Source organism: Lutjanus erythropterus, chromosome 23 (genome assembly GCF_056507025.1).
Source record: "Lutjanus erythropterus isolate fLutEry1 chromosome 23, fLutEry1.hap2, whole genome shotgun sequence".
Taxonomy (NCBI): domain Eukaryota; kingdom Metazoa; phylum Chordata; class Actinopteri; order Lutjaniformes; family Lutjanidae; genus Lutjanus; species Lutjanus erythropterus.
In genome coordinates, this window is record NC_139339.1 from 21163178 (window position 1) to 21182570 (window position 19393).

Consider the following 19393-nt stretch of genomic DNA (forward strand, 5'->3'; position numbering starts at 1 on the left):
CAGCAACAAAGCGTACTTTAGCCATTTAAAACTTTCTTCCTAAAAAAGAAATCAATGTCAGTTTTAAGTGTACGTAATATTAAGAATAATTTTGCAACTTTACTTTGTTGTAAAACAGCCTTTTCTGTTGGAAAACCGGTGTAATATAAGCCAAACAGTCAGTCAATCATTTTACCTCACAGAACACAGGAGCTGCTTGTGTACCACTGCCTCTATTTGTTAGATTTCTTTGTATAATCGTGTGACTTTGGTAAAGCCAAACTATCCTTTTAAAACGCTAAAGTGTTTCCTTTCCCCTGTGTATTGACTAAGGGTGCAGATCAGCTCCTGCGCAGAAGAAGAAAAAATTACGAAGAATCTTATAATTATTACCCAAATGGTCAGTTGTAAACACCCATCACAGACCAACTTCTTGGTTCATTTTGGACCTACAAGCCTTGCTGTAAAATCAGGGATTATTATCCAAATTTTGTGCTTCAGATAATCCAACCAAACTGATTTGCCTGCTGGTTTCTCGCTCTGTTTGTGTGTTGCATCTGCAGTGTATGTGACAGAGCGTTGTTACATGACTGACTGATTATAGTCGTATGGATGATGTGATGGCAGTGACGCAAAGTCTCCAACGACTCAGACTGTGTCACGGCATCTATACGTCCTTGTCATAGCTGAGAGCACAGCACTGACAAGCTCGCTTAGTTTGTCTCTTTAAGCCAACATCACATCAGAGATGGCGAGGGTGGGGCAGAAGAGTGGGGAGGCGGGGGCACCCCATCTCTGACCCGGCCCGGCCCGGCGCAGCCTCGCGTGGGTACCAAGAGAGCGATGAGGAGAATAGGGGAGATGGGGAGAGGAAGGGACTTTGAATGGCAGACATGGAAGGAGGGATCAGAGTGACAGAGGGGGAGGAGAAAAGGGAGGGAGGATGAAGAGCAAAGGGGAGGGTTTAGGGAAATAGATTTGAGAGAGTGAGAGGAGAGAAGGGAGGGGGAGACAGAGAGAGCATGTGAAGCACGCTGCCAGCACTCTCTCGGTAATGCACTGTGAACAGGGACACACTCACATACATACATGCTGTCACACACTCTCACACCTTCGCACTGTGCCGCTCCTTCACATTCACACACACACACACACACATACACACACACATACACACACTCCTCACATGTGTGCACTGAGGCTGAGAGGTGTTCGGGACGCACACTTTCTCCCTGTCATGGACACACACTGTGCAGCTGGACTCAACAGAACCCGACCGGACTACTGTCACCCACCACTGGAGACTCTCGCATGAGCAGCGGCAACACAGCAGCTACCGTAAGGCACGGCTACCTGCCAGCGCGCCTCCCCCCCTCCTCTTTTCTCCCATATTCCCCTTCACCTCATCTTCTCTCCCTCCCTCCCTCTCTGTCTCCTTCCATTCATTCATCCCTCGTTCTCCCAGCTGCGAGGCAGCATGCGTGGCTGAAGGACACAGCGCTGCGCTCTGCTGTGGTGTAGCGCGAGAGAGTTGGAGAGCCCGATCGGATAGGGGGATAGATAGACTCCCTCCCTCCCTCTCTCCTCTTTCTTTCTGTGTCCCCGTATGTCTCTCTATCCCTGCGCTCTCTCGTTCATGAATGTCACCTCTATCTCTGGGAAATGCTGGATATATGAAGTCTTTTCCCCTTCTTCCTCTTCTCTTCTCAGGGTGCGGGTGAACGTAAGGGTGATGCCAGGAGAGCTTGAAAGACAGCGAGGGGAACAAGCCGCACTCCGTCCAGCGCAGCAGCGTCCATCCTGTCATCCTTGTCCCAGCTTGCGGAGCTGATACCTCAGGTCGGACGGTCCCCACTACTTCTTCTACTTCTTCTTTTACTTCTCTGTCGTTGTTTTGGATGGAGAAATTTTACAGGTGAAGGGACGGAGCTGCAGTCTTGCCCCGGCAGTGTCACTTCTGTTATTTTGGAGAGTTGATATCCGGACGTTTCGCCATCCCCCTGAATCGATTCAGGCGTCCGATCTGCGGGACTGAGTGGGTTAAGAGGACTAAATGTGATTGTTGTTTGGATCTGGTTTCATCATGCGGCGAATGGTTCTGATGTTGAACATTTTCGGACGGGATTGAGTCAAACTTCACTAGAACTCCTGGAGAGGGGTAAGGTTACTCAGACTGGGACAGAGGCACTGGAAGACATCGGCTACAGTGCATTGGATCTTGGGTGGATAACAACATGCCTTGTCCCAACAGAGGAACAGTGACGTATCAAGGCTACACAACAAACAACCGGAAGGACATTTAAAGGCTATCGCTCATCAATCCAAACCTCACCGGGTTCCAGTTGTCAGTTTTGGGTGGGCCATCCAGGGATCCACCCTCATTTCCACAACCTCCTCCTCTCCTTCCCTTCCTCTCCCTCTTTTTCTGCCTTTCTACCCTTTGCTACGGTCCAACCTCAGAAGCCCCCTCCTCCACTCTGCACCCCTCTCTCAGCGGTGCTCCGTCGCCCTGGGTGAGTGGGCAGGGGGGTGGCCCACGGTACCCCCCGACACCTGGGCGCCACCGAGCCGCCAGAGGCTGGTGAGGCGGCGGCAGGGTCAGCGCTGGGAAGATGGCCGCTCTCGCCAGCTCCCTCATTCGCCAGCGCAGGGAGGTCAAGGACCCCCAGGCCAACCGGCAGATCGCCAGCAAGCGCAAGCCCTGCCCAAAGAGCAACAAGTCGCTCTGCCAGAAGCAAATCCTAATATTAATATCGAAGGTTCGACTATGTGGCAGTCGAGGGAGAAAAATGGAGAAAAGACCAGGTGAGTTGCCACAAGGCCTTCCTATTAAAACCTTTCCCAGTTTCTTCCTTCCTTCCTTCATCTTCTCTTCTTCTTTGCTTCATTTTCTGCCTGTACTGGATAACTGGATTTTTGATGGTTGACTTGCCAGACTACAGATTAATCCTCAACTGTAAAGCTTCAATAGAGAACATCCCCAGCCTGTAATTTACAGTTCAGGACTTAATCTGAATCTGGGAAACATCCCAGCACATCTTCCTGGTAGCTCTACACAACATGTCCTGTATTTATGGTAGAAACAGGAAATGGACAGAGTAAATTCCAGCTTAATTCCGTCAGATTTGTACCACTGACCAGAGGCGTGACCTAGCCTGTGTTGTGACTGTGGTGATGACTTTGTTGAGGTGGATGTCAACACATCCAGACGCACACTGGTAATCTGCAAGCACACAACGAACTTGGCTCGTACATACAGTGATTTACTATGATATAAAAATGTCAAGAGGCGCCTCATTTGCAATTCTTGGGGGCCATTACTCTCACTGTGCTTCCCTCAAGGCGAGTGGAACACAGTGCGGCCTAATTTGTCTTGTGTGTTTGCATGTTAAATGTAACGGCACAATTATTCATTGGAGCTAAATGAGACAGTGACACCTGATTTGTGTGACGAGTGTGTCTGTGCTGCGTATGGTGATGGTTTTCGACATTATGAACCAAAGACGGATTGAATTTTGAGAATAATTGCTCCATCGTGTTGCGAATGTGTTTTTTGTGATTGCAAAATGCCCAAAATATGGTTCCACAGAGGTCATGTGTTCTTGGTGAAACCCTTTGGATCAGTTTGGAAATACGTTTCTAAATTTAGATAAGGAGAGGCAGGACTGAGCCGTAAAATCATACACTCACACACCAGAGGAGCTGCTCTTTAGCCCACAAACAAAATGTATTTTTGTAAGTCAGACTACTTTGTTGCAAAGGCTTGTTTTAATATTAGTATTGTTAGTATTATAGTTTCATAATTTGCCATTCATTAAACTAGATTGAATCATAAGAAATAAATAGTTGGCTTTTTTTCTTTTTGCATGAACTAACATTTTTTCAAGAGTCATATCATTTATCAAGTCTTTTTTTTAATTTATGCCTTTGCCTTTATGCCTATGCCAACTTTTTTAAAAGGCTTATCTCCTTTTTTATCTTCTTTTAGAAGTCATATTTAAGTGTTTGTGTGTTGTGTGTTTCTTTTTTGATACCCTTCAAATGTTCATTTATTTTTTCTAATAAAGTAAATTAAAAAAAATCACAAATATACTTTTCATACATCATTTTGCTTATAAATTAAATCAAATGCTTTTGACATTATCTATCAAATTATACATTATTAAAGCTGATATTTACTGGCCATAATTTTATTATTCCAATAATGAATAATTATATAAATATCCTATTTTGGATGTTAACTGATCAGCCCCAATATTAATTGAGCATCCCTGTTTAAAAGTTATCTTTTTAAGGTGTCTTATCTTTTGCTTTTTAGGATATTGCTTTTTTGCTTTTCCAGAAGTATTTTTTGTGTATTTTGATGCATTTTTGTCATATAGGCTTTTTTGATTAAAAACTCCATCAGTCTACACTCATTTTTTATGTTCAACACACTACTATATCACACAGATTTTGGGTCACTCTATGCAACAGAATGTGTGTGTGTATTTTTATGTGTGTGTTCTCTGAATGAGCTTGTCCTCACCTCACCAGTCTGTATGTGTGTGTGTGTTTCTTTCCCCTCATCCACCTCCCCGCTCTTCCACGTACAGTATGTGTGTCCTTTCCCACCCCGTTCAAGTGTGTTTGCGTGTGTGTTCTGTGATATTTATTACCTCGGTGTGCCAAGTTCATCATGATAATTACGTGGGGAACCTCTAACGTTGGAAGCAGCATCTGCCACAGAGGCGGCTGTTCTCTATATTGTAATTACGGTTGTAAAATATGTCGGAGCGGCCGTGGCGGTGCCAGCTCTTTGGGAAAAGGCCACGTGTGCTGCATGCCCATTGTTTGAAACCATTTTCATCCTAATGGCTTCATGCTTCTCACACTCTTATGGATTTATTATGTTAATGGTGGGACAAGGTGTGGAGACTGTGGTTAGAGACGCATTACCTGCTTTGCCATTTCAGGTTGTGATTTACAGGGTCTGTGTTAAAGGGATAGTTTGGATTATTTGAACTGGGGTTGAATAAGGTACTTATTGATAGTCGGTGTATTAGCTACAGGAGATGGCAGCTGGCAGGACCCCAGTTTGGAGAAGCAGAGTGGCGTGTACGCTATATTTAGAATATTTTCACTGCTTTACTTTGCCATCAGACAGCCTTTTCTGACAGGAAACCATTGTTATATCAGCCCAACTCCAACCAAACTCTACAGGAGAAATCAGTAATTATACCTTGCACATCACAGGAGTTGCTCGTTTACTGCTGCCTGAATCTTTTAGTTTCTTTGTGTTAGTGTGTGACTTTGGTGTTTTAAAATGATAGTTCAGATTCAACACAATAACACAAACAAACTAACAGATCAAGGCAGTGGTAGACCAGCAACTCCTGTGTTCTGCAATGTAAAATGACTGATTTTGCCTGTGGAGTTTGGTTGGTTTGGACAGAGTGATATTTGGCTTACATAATAAGGCACCTTCCTGTTGGAAAAGGCTGTCTGAGGCTGTAAAACACTGACATTATTCTAAATATAATGTACAAGACACATGGTCCTTAAAGAGATAGTTCTCATTATTTTATGTGTGGATGTATAAGGAGTTAACTTTGACGGGTGCCCATATTTGACATGCTGCTCTTTCAGCCTTGAGGGTTTATATACAATAGCAATGTGATCATGCAGAAACCTATGTCATATCACATGGGGAAAAAAAACTTTGAGCATGACTTGGAAAAATAGCATTTTGACCCAAAAATCTACGTATTTGGACAAAATTCTGAATGTTGTAATCTGTATACACGAGGAACACCACTGGGAAACTAAAGAATGATATAAAAACCTCGAAACCCCAAAACGAATGTTGTTGCCCTTTAAAATAAGGTCCACTTTTAAACAATCTATATCAATTCAAGTGTGTGCTATATTTAGAATATCTTCACCACTTTACCAGACAGGTTTTTCTTACAACAAACTGCTGTTATATAAGACACATGTTACACTCTCCAAACCAGCAAAACTCCATCTGCAAAATCAATAATTTTACTGTGCAGAACACAGGAGTTTCTGGTCTACCACTGCCTTGATCTATTAATTTGTTTGTGTTCTTGTGTGACTTCTGTGTTTTAAAAGGATCGTTTGGATTCGCCAAAGTCACACAATAGCACAAACAATCTAACAGATTGAGGCAGAAACTCTCATGTTCTCTGAGGTAAAATGATTGATTTTGCCTGTGGGGTTTGGTTGATTTGGAGAAAGCGATATTTGCAGTAGAAATACTAGAGATATAATGTACACATAAATAAATATTGTTTATTTAAGGTGGAGTTTTCTTAAGTGGCTAAAATACCTTTATGCTGCTGACCCTGTCAACTATTGAGAAGTACTTCATCCGAACTATCCCTTTAAGTACCATGTGTGGCAGTGTGTGTCTTCATCATTCTGTTGAGGTTTTTTGTACGTGTGTGTGTGTGTGTGTGTGTGTGTGTGTGTGTGTGTGTGTGTGTGTGTCTGTGTGTGTGTGTGAGGTGTGTGTGTGAATGTGTGTGTTCAGCACATGGAGGACACTCTTGACCCCTAGCCATGAGTATGTGTGCTATCTGGTGTATTCTCCTCATTCTCCCTCCTTCTCCAAGCTTCAGCCCCGAGGCCACAGTTGACCCCTGGCCAGGAATAAACGACTAGAATATTCCTGAGCAGTAGCCTCCACCTCCTCCTCTTCCTCCTCCTCCTCCTCCTCCTCCTCCTCCTCCTCCTCCCCTGGCAGGACTTCAGAGCGGCCTGCTTACAGCTTGCGTTCACTTTGCCTCCAACTGGCTGCCATTGTTTCTACTGGCATCATTTGACTGCTATTGGCTTATTCTGCATCGTGTGGCTTATAGTCTCTCACATTGTCTTGTATTTTGGTTGGTGCCCATTGTTTTCTGATGGCTTCCATTGTCGCTTTAGCTTCCTCTGGCTCTGGTTAGCTTCTCTTGGCTTCTGTTGACATTTGTCAAGCACAGATTCTCAACACTGCACACACTTGAAACTAAAAACAGGGAGGATAAGATTCTGGGAACTGCCCGAGGCTAAGAAATAAAATTCCCACCCAGTTTAAATATGGACACCTAATAACACTCTGACATATTACAGCATGCCTGTCAGCATTATTATAGCTGCAGCCATTAACAGCCATTATTATGTTTGCATCTGGGTTAAATGTTTAACAACGTCTATAATAATGTGCAGTTACACCCAAGTCGGTAATTGTTTGCTCCAGTTCTCAGGAGAAACGCTCAGCACCACCAAAGCAACATGATCCCCCTTCAGGTCGCAGGTTACACAAGTTATCATAGAAAGTTTCACTGGAAAACCAGTAGTGAAGAAGTGACTTTCTGGGTCAGTGGTTTAACCTCAGACAAGTACCAGCTGTAACATAACCTGCCCTGTGGTTATGTTGTTTTTCCATCGTGCTTTGTTCACCGACAGTATCTGTCATGTGTTAAAGTAGCCTCTTCATTAGAGTGGAGATATTTTAATGGGTTGGTTTTATGTTAAAATCAGATTCAGAATCAGGTAAAAATGTGCCAGCAATTCAGTAGACTAATACTGTCATGAACCTTGTGTGCCCATATAGAAATGTTGTATGTTTATACATATATAAACACTCAGGAAATCATTTTGTGGGGCGTTTTTTGAATTTGCCTCATGTTGAATGTAAGCAGCAGTTACAGCATAGTGACAATAATATGGTTGACATCTTCACATAAAAAGTTTGACGAGTGGGAGACACTGTGTATGAGGTTTGACTGTATTGGAGCTCAAAGCATCATTGATCTAAACACAGGGTCCTCCTGCCCTCGTCCTGCCAGTCTTACATATTGTGTCCTACCAGTTCAGAACTGGTCTGCCTGTCATGTGCAACACCTTGATATGGGATGTTGTAGTGGAGCGGGTCTCTGTTAGATGTGGACACAACAGTCTCTGGTTTCCCATTTCGTTTGCTTCATTTTCCTGAGTGATCAGTTAAGTCTGTGCTGCAGCTTATCCTCATTCTCCTCCACTCCTCCAGTGTGGATGAAAAATGCCCTGTACATTGTTGATCATCTCAGGTCTGCTGTTCTCATAAGTTTGATATTATACATGTCTACTAAGGATATAGCATGCGGATGTACTATTATACTATATATAGTCCTTTTTTGGGATGCACGATAAATATTATTGGTATATATATCGGTGTCTGCATATAGTGGTGATAAATAACGGCTATAATAAAATCTGATTTGACAGATTATGTCAAAGCATTAAATTGGAATTTTTAGGGAAAATACTTTATAAAAGCTAAAGCATGTGAGGATTTTTGATGAAAACTAAAACATCGGAAGAGTCACAACTGTTGTTTTTGCTGTAATAGTGATGTCTGCAATGTGAAATAAAATATTTCTTGATGTTGTGCATCCTTAGTACTTATATAAATTTACTAAGGATCTTGTATCCATATTATATTATATTGTATTATGTTATATTATGTAATACATGTTTCAGAAAAAAGATATAAACATCAAATAAAATTCACCCATATCTTTTCCAACTCTACTCTGCTCTTAAATATCAGCGATGCCGTCTCTTGTATTGACTAAATATCTATCGATTAAAATGGATTTTACCAGTAACTGTTTGCAGGTTCTGGATTCATCTGCAAGCCTGATTAGAAATACTCTGTACATTCCCATCCAGTTATGCACTTCTAGAAAACAAGAGAAGAAGAAGGGGAAAAAACTGAAAAAGCGGGGGAGGAAAAGAGAAAAAGAGAAGATGTAATACGAATACACCTTTGCTGTACCTGCTTTTGCTCCTTGTGGTGTATAAAAAGCGCTCACTCATCATGATGCAATTCCCTGTTACACACCTCCACTCCTCCAGAAAGCCCAAAGAATAAAGGAGAAGAACAGCGAGGGTGTCAAACTTGGTTTGAGTCCAGTTGCGGGCCATTGTTAAATGTCGATCCCCTTGGTAAAAAAGAAAAAAATAATATCTTATATGAGAAAAGCAGCGATGAAATCCCCTGAATATACTTGAATATATTCAGTTAGATGTTGTTGACAAGAAAAACACACTGATGCACATTTTAAATTGCTTAGATTTTGGAAATATGCTTAAAACTTTTTATTGGAAATAATGAAGTCTGAAGTTTCAGTTTCTGTTTTGTTTCTATCCTTTGAGTACTTCAAGATTCCCCACATATTCACCTCATTGTACTCCCCATGAATCCCAGCAGGTGTCACACTTTGTTTGTCCTTGAAAACTAAAAGAGAAAACTAATCTTTTATCTTTCTTTCACATTAAAGGGATAGTTTGGATTATTTGAAGTGGAGTTGTATGAGGTACTAATCGGTAGTCAGTGTTACTAACAGTAGATGATGGTTGATAAGCCCTCAGTTTTGAAAAGCAGAGATAGGATAGTGTCAAAAGGATTTGTCTGAGTTGTTCCTAAACACATCAGGACATCAAATACCAACATTTTGGGTGGATTAAATGTCTCTGCAGATACAGCCACCACCAGACACTTCTAGTGGGTCTAAAGTGATGACTGAAAGGTGTCATATGAGTCTGTAGATTGTTGTTTTTTTAGGAAAATGTTGCAGATTATACCTTTAAATAAGGTCCACATAGAAGTTAGTTTAAGTGTATGCTATATTTCCACCACTTTACTTTGGTGTCAGACAGTTTCTTCTCACAGGAAACTGCTGTTATATGTAAGCCAAATATCACTCTCTCAAATTCACTCAAACGCCAGAGAAGAAATCAGTAATTTTACTTTGCAGAACACAGGAGTGGCTGGACTCCTCCTGCCTCACTCTCTTAGTTTGTTTGTGTTATTATTTGACTTTAATATTTTACAAAGGAAAGTTCGGATTCAGTGACACAAAACAAACCAACAAATCAAGGCAGCAGCACTAGCGCAACTCCAGTGTTCTGTGAGGTAAAATTAATGATTGTGCCTATGGAGTTTGGTTGGCTTAAATAACTGAAATGTCCCTTTAATAAGAGTTCAAACCTTGACACTAAGCTCCTGTGCACTAGTTTTAAAAATGTAGTCACCTTATTTGAAGTCCAGTATCTTGTGACACTTCCCACAGGTAAGCTAATGCCACCTCAAATACAGTGTGTGTATGTATGTGTGTGTGTGTGTGTAGATGTTATCGTACATCTAACACTGTCTGCTTGTGCGTCACTGCATTGTGATTGGATAGGTTCCCCTTTGTACTGTTGAAGGCCATTTGAGGGTATTGTAGGAAAGGAGTTGTACTTAAGAACGAATGTGTGAATAGCGTGTGTGTGTGTGTGTGTGTGTATGTGTGTGTCCTTAAACATTTGCTAACTACCTGCTCCTAAGTGACGGATAGAAGGGGAGGCGGGTGACGTGTGTTTGTGTGTCCTGGCCTGACCCACATACCTTCCCCCTCTTACCTCTTCTCTCACACTGTCATCCCACATCCCTCCCCACTCTGTCACCCCCTCACCTCTACACTCACACACACACACACAGACACACACACACCCTCTAACCCTCACCTAACCCATACTAATGATGCCCCAGCACTACAGCCCACTCAGCTTATAACAAGGTCAGCATGCCCTGCACAAACACACACACACACGCACACTCACAAGCAAGCTAGCCTTAGCAGACACACACTTTCAAGTGCAAATATACACAAGTAAATATCTATAATTACAAACACACATAAAAACACACATATGCACTAATAAATCAGTAGACACACACAAACACAAACAATCACAAATGATAAGATTTCATGATAATTTATGTAGGGAGTGTGGGAGAGAGATAATTTCACCCTGGCTTTGTGTGTGTGTGTATTTGTGTGTATGTGTGTGCGGGGCTGATATGATCTAATGAGGATGTTAAGCCGCCTATTGGATATCAAAGTGAAACCAAAATAGCTTGTGTTGTCCTCTGACTGCCTGCTGGAGCTGCTGTGGAAGCCCTCCTCTCTTCTGTTAACAGGATAGGAAAACACTCGGAGTTGTGACTGCAGCGCGGGGCCAAGTGTTCATCCAGCTACTGCAAATTGGTTTGTGTGAGTGTGAATGTGTGTGTGTGTGTGTGTGTGTGTGTGTGTGTGTGTGTGTGTGTGTGTGTGTGTGTGTGTGAGTAACGCTTCATTTGAAAGGGTGTGTATAAGCCTGTCATTACAATGTTATGACACCTGCCATGACTGTTGACATACATAAAACCAATAATGTCTTTGCTATAACAACTTAGAGGGGTCTTTATTAATGTCCATGACTGTCATACAGTGTCATTTGGTCAACTGTGTAATTTTTAATTAAAAGATGATGTTGTTTGAGATGTCTTTGTTATGACAATATAACATTAATCAAACCAACAATGTCTTTATGAATACTTCCGACTGTTGTACATTTTTAATGCAATCGTAACACTTTATGTTGTGACAGCTTGAAATTAATAATGCATGTATATAATGTCATATATAATAATATTGTCTTGTTATGACACTTTGACATTATCTTAAAGAAACAGTTTCGCTTTTATTTATCATTATATTATACTGTCATATGTGGTTGGTTTTCACAGTGGCCGTCATTAGACCATTATAAGTGTGTCATGAATACTTTCTTTGACCTCAAGTAAAATGGTATCCTTTGGACTTGTCATAAAGATGTCCTGGCCAGTTTGACAACAGAGTACAGTAGCAAGGTGATTCAGCTAGCAAGTTACCTTACGGTTTGCTAGTTTACTTGCTGCTAAAGCTGCTAATTCTATCTATAGCTGGCATTAGCTGTGGAGCTAGCCATCTAATCAGCTGACTGAGCCCAGGGTTGCCAGTTGCCAAACCTAGCTAGAAAACCACCTTGGTACTGTATTCCCTGTTGTCAAACTGACCACCGCTCAGGAAATTATTCGCGACATTGTTACACAAGCATTTGACAGTGTAATCAGACTTAATGACATCTTTATGACAAGTCAAATGGATACCACTTTACTTGAGGTCAAAGAAAGTATTCATGACACACTTATAATGGTCTATTGATGGCCAGTGTCAAAACCAAATACATATGACAGTTTAATGTCATGTTAACACATAAAGCTAAATAAGTTTAAGTTTGATAATATCATCATCATCATCATAATTAATAAGTTGTCATGACAAAGACATTGAAAAGTTACGTTGTCTTGGTCAATGTAAAGTTGTCGTAACAACAACAGTTTTTTCTTGGTTCATGACAAGCCGTCATAACAAACAATCTCAAACCATGTCAACTTTGCATTAAAAATGACATACTTGCTTAAATGACACAACAGTCATAAACATTCATAACTATTCCTACATAGTCATGACCGGTATTGCCACATGGTTATGGCAGTGTAATGACAATCTTATGCATGCATCTTCAAATTAAGTCGTACTGGTGTGTGAGCGTATGAGAGTGAGAAAGGGAGAATGTATGTCCTTGTTGGGAGACAAATGACAAATGATGGTCTGACAGTAGTGAGTACTTGCACCTCGACCAGACTCTGTGTTTGTCTGTGTGTGTGTGTGTGTGTGTGTGTGTGTGTGTGTGAGGCTCATTGTTGTGCCGTGATTCATCAGGCCACACTGGCTCCTCTCATTAACACACACTGATTTATCAATAATGTGCGGCAGCGTTTGGAGAGCACACATTGACTGGGCCGATTTACTGCTTCGTAGACCGGACACTCCGGACGGGCTACACCAGGGAGGACTATATTTCTCTCTTTCTCTCTCTTTATCAGCTTTCTCACTCTCTCCTCCATCCTCTCAATCCATCCTCCACCCTCTCTCTCTATCTCCCTTTCTCCCACAGACTCGATCGGCCCGTCCTGCCCCCCTCCACACCACCCACTTATCTTCTCAAGGACATCTGGCTTTCTTTTAACTGTCTCCCTCTCTCCCTCCTCGGTGTCTGCCTGTCTCTCCTCACTCGCCGTATTTTGCCACTGTGTCTAATCATCTTGTCTTTGGGCCAGTCAGTTAGTCACTGGATGCTACAATGGCAGAGATACTGTAGGTAGGTACTGTGCTTCCGTGTTACATAACCCTGGTTCTATTGTTACTGGATCAGGAACGAGCGTGAGGCACGTCTTATGTACGGCACTCTAATCTTTCAGGTTTGGAGTTTGTTTACTATTCTTCTGCTTCCCTCTTGGTGTGTATACATGATGCAGCGTGCTATGGAGGTTTGGTTTGGGACACACAATGAAGTTTATGTGAATTCTATTTATAGGTTTATAAAAGCACCATAAAACATAACAGGGGCAACCATTCAGGGAACTCTTTACAGAATTTTCTGCCTTTAAATAGAGTGGGACACAACCTAACTTTGATATTCACACGTTGATTGGATTTCTGTAATAACACACACAGAGAAACTGCAAACAAGCATGATAGCTCATTTTGCTTATAAGGACCAGGATTATTGACATGTTAATTAGAAGTGAGACAGACCTCACAAACCTCACTTCAACAGTGGGCTGGATGCCGGGACTGATAATGTAGTGATAATACAGCAATTTACAAAGCATTTCATTTTTACTCGAACACCACCGACAGCTGCAGCTAAAGGAGACATTAAGCCTGATTTAACCCTCGAGTTGGTCGCCCCTGACTAATTTCATGGCAGATTGATTGTCTTTTGATGCTCAGTTTGAGGGGGGTGGTGACGCCTGATTAACTGCATGAACAATCAATGATGTGGTGGTGAGACAATTGGATGGATGTCCGGCATGTCAGAAATTTTGGTTGGCCATCTTGCAGTTTTAACAGTTTTGTTCAGTCTGTTTGTCCACAATGGCGGCTGCCCTGATATAAACTATAAGGAGTTTGTTTTAATGTAACTGAAGATGCATTTTACACGCTGTGACTACTGTTATAATGGGACTGTACTGGATAGAAACTGAGCCTCACAGCAGATAAACAATACAGTCTCCATCTTTCTTTCCATGTTGATCTTTTTTCCTTATGACTTCCTGTTTATAGTAGATTTGTACAAAGTAGTGCTGCCTTTCTCTTTTTTGTCAACATTCTTGAGGACGCAGCTGTCTTGTTCTTGTCAAGGGACAAAACTGATGGGGGTTCTGTCTTTACTTTCAGCATGAGTACCTACATTGACGATGGTTTATTGTTAGCATAGATGTCACTCATCTGTGGCTGTGCAAAAAGACCAATCAAAACTTTTAGTGAGTTAACAGCAGTTAGTGATTTGTTAATTTTGAAGAGAGGAGGTGGCCTAATGGGAGCAGCACAGTACTTGTCACTTTGATGCTGCAGAGTTATATAGGCTACAATATTGCATGTCATTAAGCATTAATAGAATATAGTTTATAGAATTATAATATTCTATGTAATATTTTATATACAAAACTGACAGAAGGGTGAGTCTGAGAGGAAAAGGTGTAATTACAAATCTGTGTGTTACTTTAGCACCATGGACAGCGGTGTGGATTTATCAAAACATAGGATAGCTACTGATATTTCAGAGTCATGGACAGGGCCATAGACTCGGGGATCGGTGGGTCACACAGACTAGACAAACGTATTCAACTAAACAACACTCTCTCTGCTACAAGGGTATGTAGAGGAGGGTTGGGAGGTTAACAATATATCATGTATTTTGGTCTTTTTGCTCACAAAGATTTTTAAAAACATACAGTGGTCCAATCCCTGTGTCCACCCTATCAGACTTTGAGATGTGATCCTGGTTAGTCTGCAAGGGTTTAAGACCGTCCCACTGTCAAACTGTGAAGTCCGTGAGGGCTCCCTCACAGTCCTCGATGCACACTTTCGTAAGTCTGCATTTCTTCAGACTTTGCCTGAGGAAATACCCACAGTTCATAGTGCGGTGATGTTAAACATGGGGTTACCAGGGGAACCAGGAAAAAAAAAAAAAAAAAAAAACTGGTGGTATGAGCAATGCAATAAAGCACCTCATCAAGCATGGAGGAAACTTCAGGTTGGACAGCTGCATGATGTAACTGTTACTTCTACTGCTCAATAGAATAAAACAATATTCACAGACTGTATTTTGTTCACTCTGTTACCTCACAGGTGAATCTTCTGCTTCAACATACCTATGGAGGCAGGAGGTCTATCCTTAATTAAAGTCATAACTCACTGACAGTAATATTTCTATAGTATAATATTTAAGATTACTTTACACTTATATAATCAGGCTCTAAATATATTCTTACTTTTCTTAATGCATGTAAAATGACTGTCATGATGTCATTTTGTTTAAATAAATGATGGCTTAATTCATAAAAAAGACAATTACAACAAACACTACGTTAAAATATTAAGTGCGTTTCTGGCAGGCTTCATAGCCTCTTAGACTTTTACACATTCAAAGCAAAACATATCATAACAAGAAAGGAATAAAAAGCTTATGGAGATTTGTCATGAATGGTGTCAATATGGAGAACTAGGCAGAGCGAGGCAGGGACAGACTGAGGCAGGGACAGACAGACAGAGGCATAGATTCTTCTTTTGTTTGTCAATGTTATAAAAAAAAATTAGGCCTCCCTTATTTAGATTTGTAAAAAAGTAGAGACAATAATCTTGCTGTTGTGTTGAAGAGTGTTTTGGGTAGTTATGAATATGGAAAACACCTTAATTTGCTATATAATTATTACTAATAATATAATTATTTTAAGCATTTCAAAATACTAGTACAAACCATACAACTATCCAGTATAAAGTCATTATAAGGGTTTCCTCTATATACATATATATCCTCTATATACATTAATAAAACAGAATTTTGGGCAATACCTTTGGTGTCCCCTTCAAGAACTGCTCTTGAGAAAAGGAGTACCTGCTCTTACTTACAGTAAGTACTCTTGTATATCTGATTAATTAAATTATTCTATATCCACTAAGTACTCAAGAATTCACCTTTTCTCTTAGAACTGAATTCTCTGCTGAAAACACTTTGTATTTAACAACAACAAAAAGTAATTATGGAACACTTTCCCTGGAACCTCTGACTGAATGTTTATATTTTTGTATATGTTTACCCTCCCTTTTTTGAAATCATCTTTTAATGTTTTCATTTTCTGTTCTTCATATGCATTTCTTTCACTTTGATATGTCATAAAGTGCTGTCCTGTTCCTTTTATATACCATTTGGGTCCCTTGCAGTTTCACTCGAGCATAATCAGGTGACATCAGCTAAGTCTGTGAGAGACAAAATGGCCCACAATAACTCCACAGCATGTTACAGCTCCTATTTATATCACTCGATGCATGATGAGAACCCCCATGAAAGATTACACATTCATCCTAAATACAAATGAGTAAAAGAGACACAATAGAATGAAGAAATCCATTAAAATTCTGTGCTATCAATTTGTTTTCCTACAGAATTAAGCCTCTGAATGCCTCATCCATATGGCTTTCATATCCTCGGAACACTTACACTCATAAATACATATACAGTGCTGCACATACCATTTGCTAGCTAAGGAATAATGTAGTAACGGTACCATAAGCCCATAGATAAAAAGAATGAAAAGCTAGCAGAATTCACTCAGAGTTCAAAGAGTTAAAAGATGCTCCCTCCTCTGAATCAGTGCAGTGGAGATGCAGAACTGAACAGCTGTACAGTAAAACACAGTAAATTAACCTGCTACAAGCCAGTGGGCATTTAAAATTGCTTCATTACATCGTTGTTTCCGAAAGAATGCTCACGAAAGGATTTTTTTACAGTATCCTCGCTGTGAAAGTACACCAGATTACACATAAAGACGTCTCACATTTCAATATGCTACCTGCTCTGCTCCCCTTCTGACCACACACTGACCTTTAATTTCAAGTGTTCTGTAGGCAGGCCTAGATTTTATAATGTAACTCTTTTAAGAAAGTTTTTTTCAACAAAAACGGAAACAAAATCAGCTCATATGCTGATGTAAATCACCTGTCACATGTAGTACCAAGAACTACTTTAATATTTTGAATTGTGCAGGCTCTTCCATCTTTTGCTCATTAGCTACAGACAACCTGACCGTCCCCCATCAATCACCAGAGAGAAATATCGCCACGTGCTTTACGCCTCGCATTACCAGCAGCCGACGGCCTCTGTTGTTTAGTAACAGGTTCCGCCCTCTGTCTCTGCCAGTGCGGCAGATGTTGTGTATGAAATGGTGCCCGGAATAAATGATTTGGAGATGCTAACATTTGGCCTGTGTGATGATCAATGTGGGCTTTCAGTGCCGCTCCTCCCAACCAATTGATTTATGGAGCCGACCACCATTTGTTTTGCTGCAGAGCGTTTTTGGACGGGCATCAATCATCATTATCAGACAAAATAGAATATTTCTGGTGCCTGAGTGTGTGTGTGTGTGTGTGTGTTTGTGTGGGTGAAAAGTTTGCTTGTGTGTGTTCCACAAAATAACTGTGTGAGTAGAGATGGGCAGTATTTCAATGACATGTATTTAATGACTTTTGAGTATTTTGTAATTTGTATTTTACTGGGTAGGAAAAAAAACTTGTGCAATCACATGACATGTCCTGTTTAACTCTAATAAGAGTGAATCATGCAAACAAAAGAAGACGGTCCAGCCCAGAACAGAACATGCCGGCCGTAGTGTTGACATTTGAGAATGTGGTATTTCAACTTCAGCATTTTCCCTGAATCCAGTGATTCCCAAACTTTTTCTGCAAAGCTCCCCTTCAGAAGCTAAAAAAAGATCACAACTCCCACAACCCACCATTATTATCAATCATTAACAATGATCGGGGAAGCAACTGATAAAAAAAAAAACAGGATACAAGCAGAATTTTAATGAAATAAAGATCAGCATGCTAGAATCAGCAAACTTTTGTTTTGTTAAATATATTTAAATTGTTTCACTCTACATTCCTCCCCTGGTCATTCACGCTTCCTGTATAGTGGCTCTGTGCCCCTTCAGGGGTGTCCATCCCCAGGTTGGGAACCACTGCCTTTCCTTTAAACTAAAATTCCTACACTTCGCTTGTTTAAGGTCAGATTTAAGGCTATTAAATGTCTAAAATGTCATAATGTCATAATATTAATAATTTCTTGTATTTTAATTAAATACATTTTTATATCTGTATTCTGTGTTTTATTTTAAGTGCATTTGATGAGCAGGTATTTGTAATTTGTACTTTTTGATGTATTTGTGCTCATCTCTGTGTGTGAGCTGTGTGTGATGAGGATATGTTGGTTTGTTGTCATTGGGTTTATGGAGGCTGCAGTGCCCTGGTCGGAATGAGGTGAGCTGCTTGGACTCAATATGGGCACATTCTTGGCACGGCAAGGCACAGCACGGCACTGAGAGCACCACAGTGAAATGAGAGCAGGGCAATGAGGCCAAAGGGTTTCAGATCTGGAAATGCTGCTCTTCAAATGACCTCCAGCTGAGATTGCACCACATGCGCACACACACACATACAGCAAAGCGTGTTCTCATGCATGCAAACATGCTCATGTTTATCCACACCAGCACTCGACATCTTATTTTGTATCAGACAATTTACACTCCACTGGGATTCACCGTCTTCAGAGCCCAGGTAACAAATGACCGATGAGAGTCGAGTCAGCATCTTGCAAACCCCCACCACCAACAATCCAACCTTGCTTTCCTCAATGTCAAAAACCCCCACCGAAACTGCACACTTCCCCTTTAATCAATAGTTAAATAGCAATATTAACATGCCGAGGACAGCAAATGCAGTATTAGCATTTTATATGCAATCAATTTGCCGCATGGTTTGTGTGCAGAGCTGAGCAGAACGTGTGTCACATGGAGATGCTAGTTTAGGGATACAGGACACACACACACACACACACACACACACACACACACACACACACACACACACACACACACACACACACACAAACAGACACACAAATGTGGGAAAACACAGACAGCGTGAAATCCTTCTGGCTAGATCCCGAACAAGACATAGAGGCACGCAAAGGCCAATTCACTTCAGAGGACATTACATTGACTTACATTCTTTTCTTGGATAGTTACCCTAATCCTAAACCAGGGGTCTGCAACCTGTAGCTCCAGAACTACATGTGGCTCTTTAGCTCCTCTCCAGTGGCTCCCTGTGACTTTATTATTTATTTCTTAAACATTCATCTTTATCTAAAGAAAAATAATACATTATCTTAACTAAAGATTATTTATTAATCTATTGCAGTTCATTGCCTTGGAATTTTGAGTCATCTCAGATATTTTCTTACATTGTAAAGTGATTCTTATATTTGTCAGCTGTAAAAAATATAAATAAAATGTTTAAATTTAAAAAAAGTTTTAATAATTTGTTGACTAATGTGTCAACTGTGCATCATAGCCTACGCTTATGACTTGGGTGCCCTTTCCTCTAAATTTTGACTGTGGCTTGTCTTC

At 40.9% G+C, this 19393-nt stretch overlaps 1 protein-coding gene across 2 annotated transcripts in view; it reads left to right on the plus strand.

Moving 5' to 3' along the window:
- The first annotated feature begins 1008 nt into the window (after positions 1-1008).
- The window catches only part of fgf11a (fibroblast growth factor 11a), a 129438-nt gene continuing 111053 nt past the window's right edge, over positions 1009-19393 (plus strand). Inside the window, exons 1-2 of one of the 2 annotated variants that reach the window (XM_084712382.1) lie at positions 1009-1317; positions 1690-2784. In XM_084712382.1, the coding sequence (XP_084568508.1) occupies positions 2592-2784 (193 nt within the window). In that variant the 5' untranslated portion in view covers positions 1009-1317; positions 1690-2591. Of the gene's footprint in view, positions 1318-1513; positions 2785-19393 lie in introns of those variants that run through there. The other variant, XM_084712383.1, reaches the window with a different exon arrangement.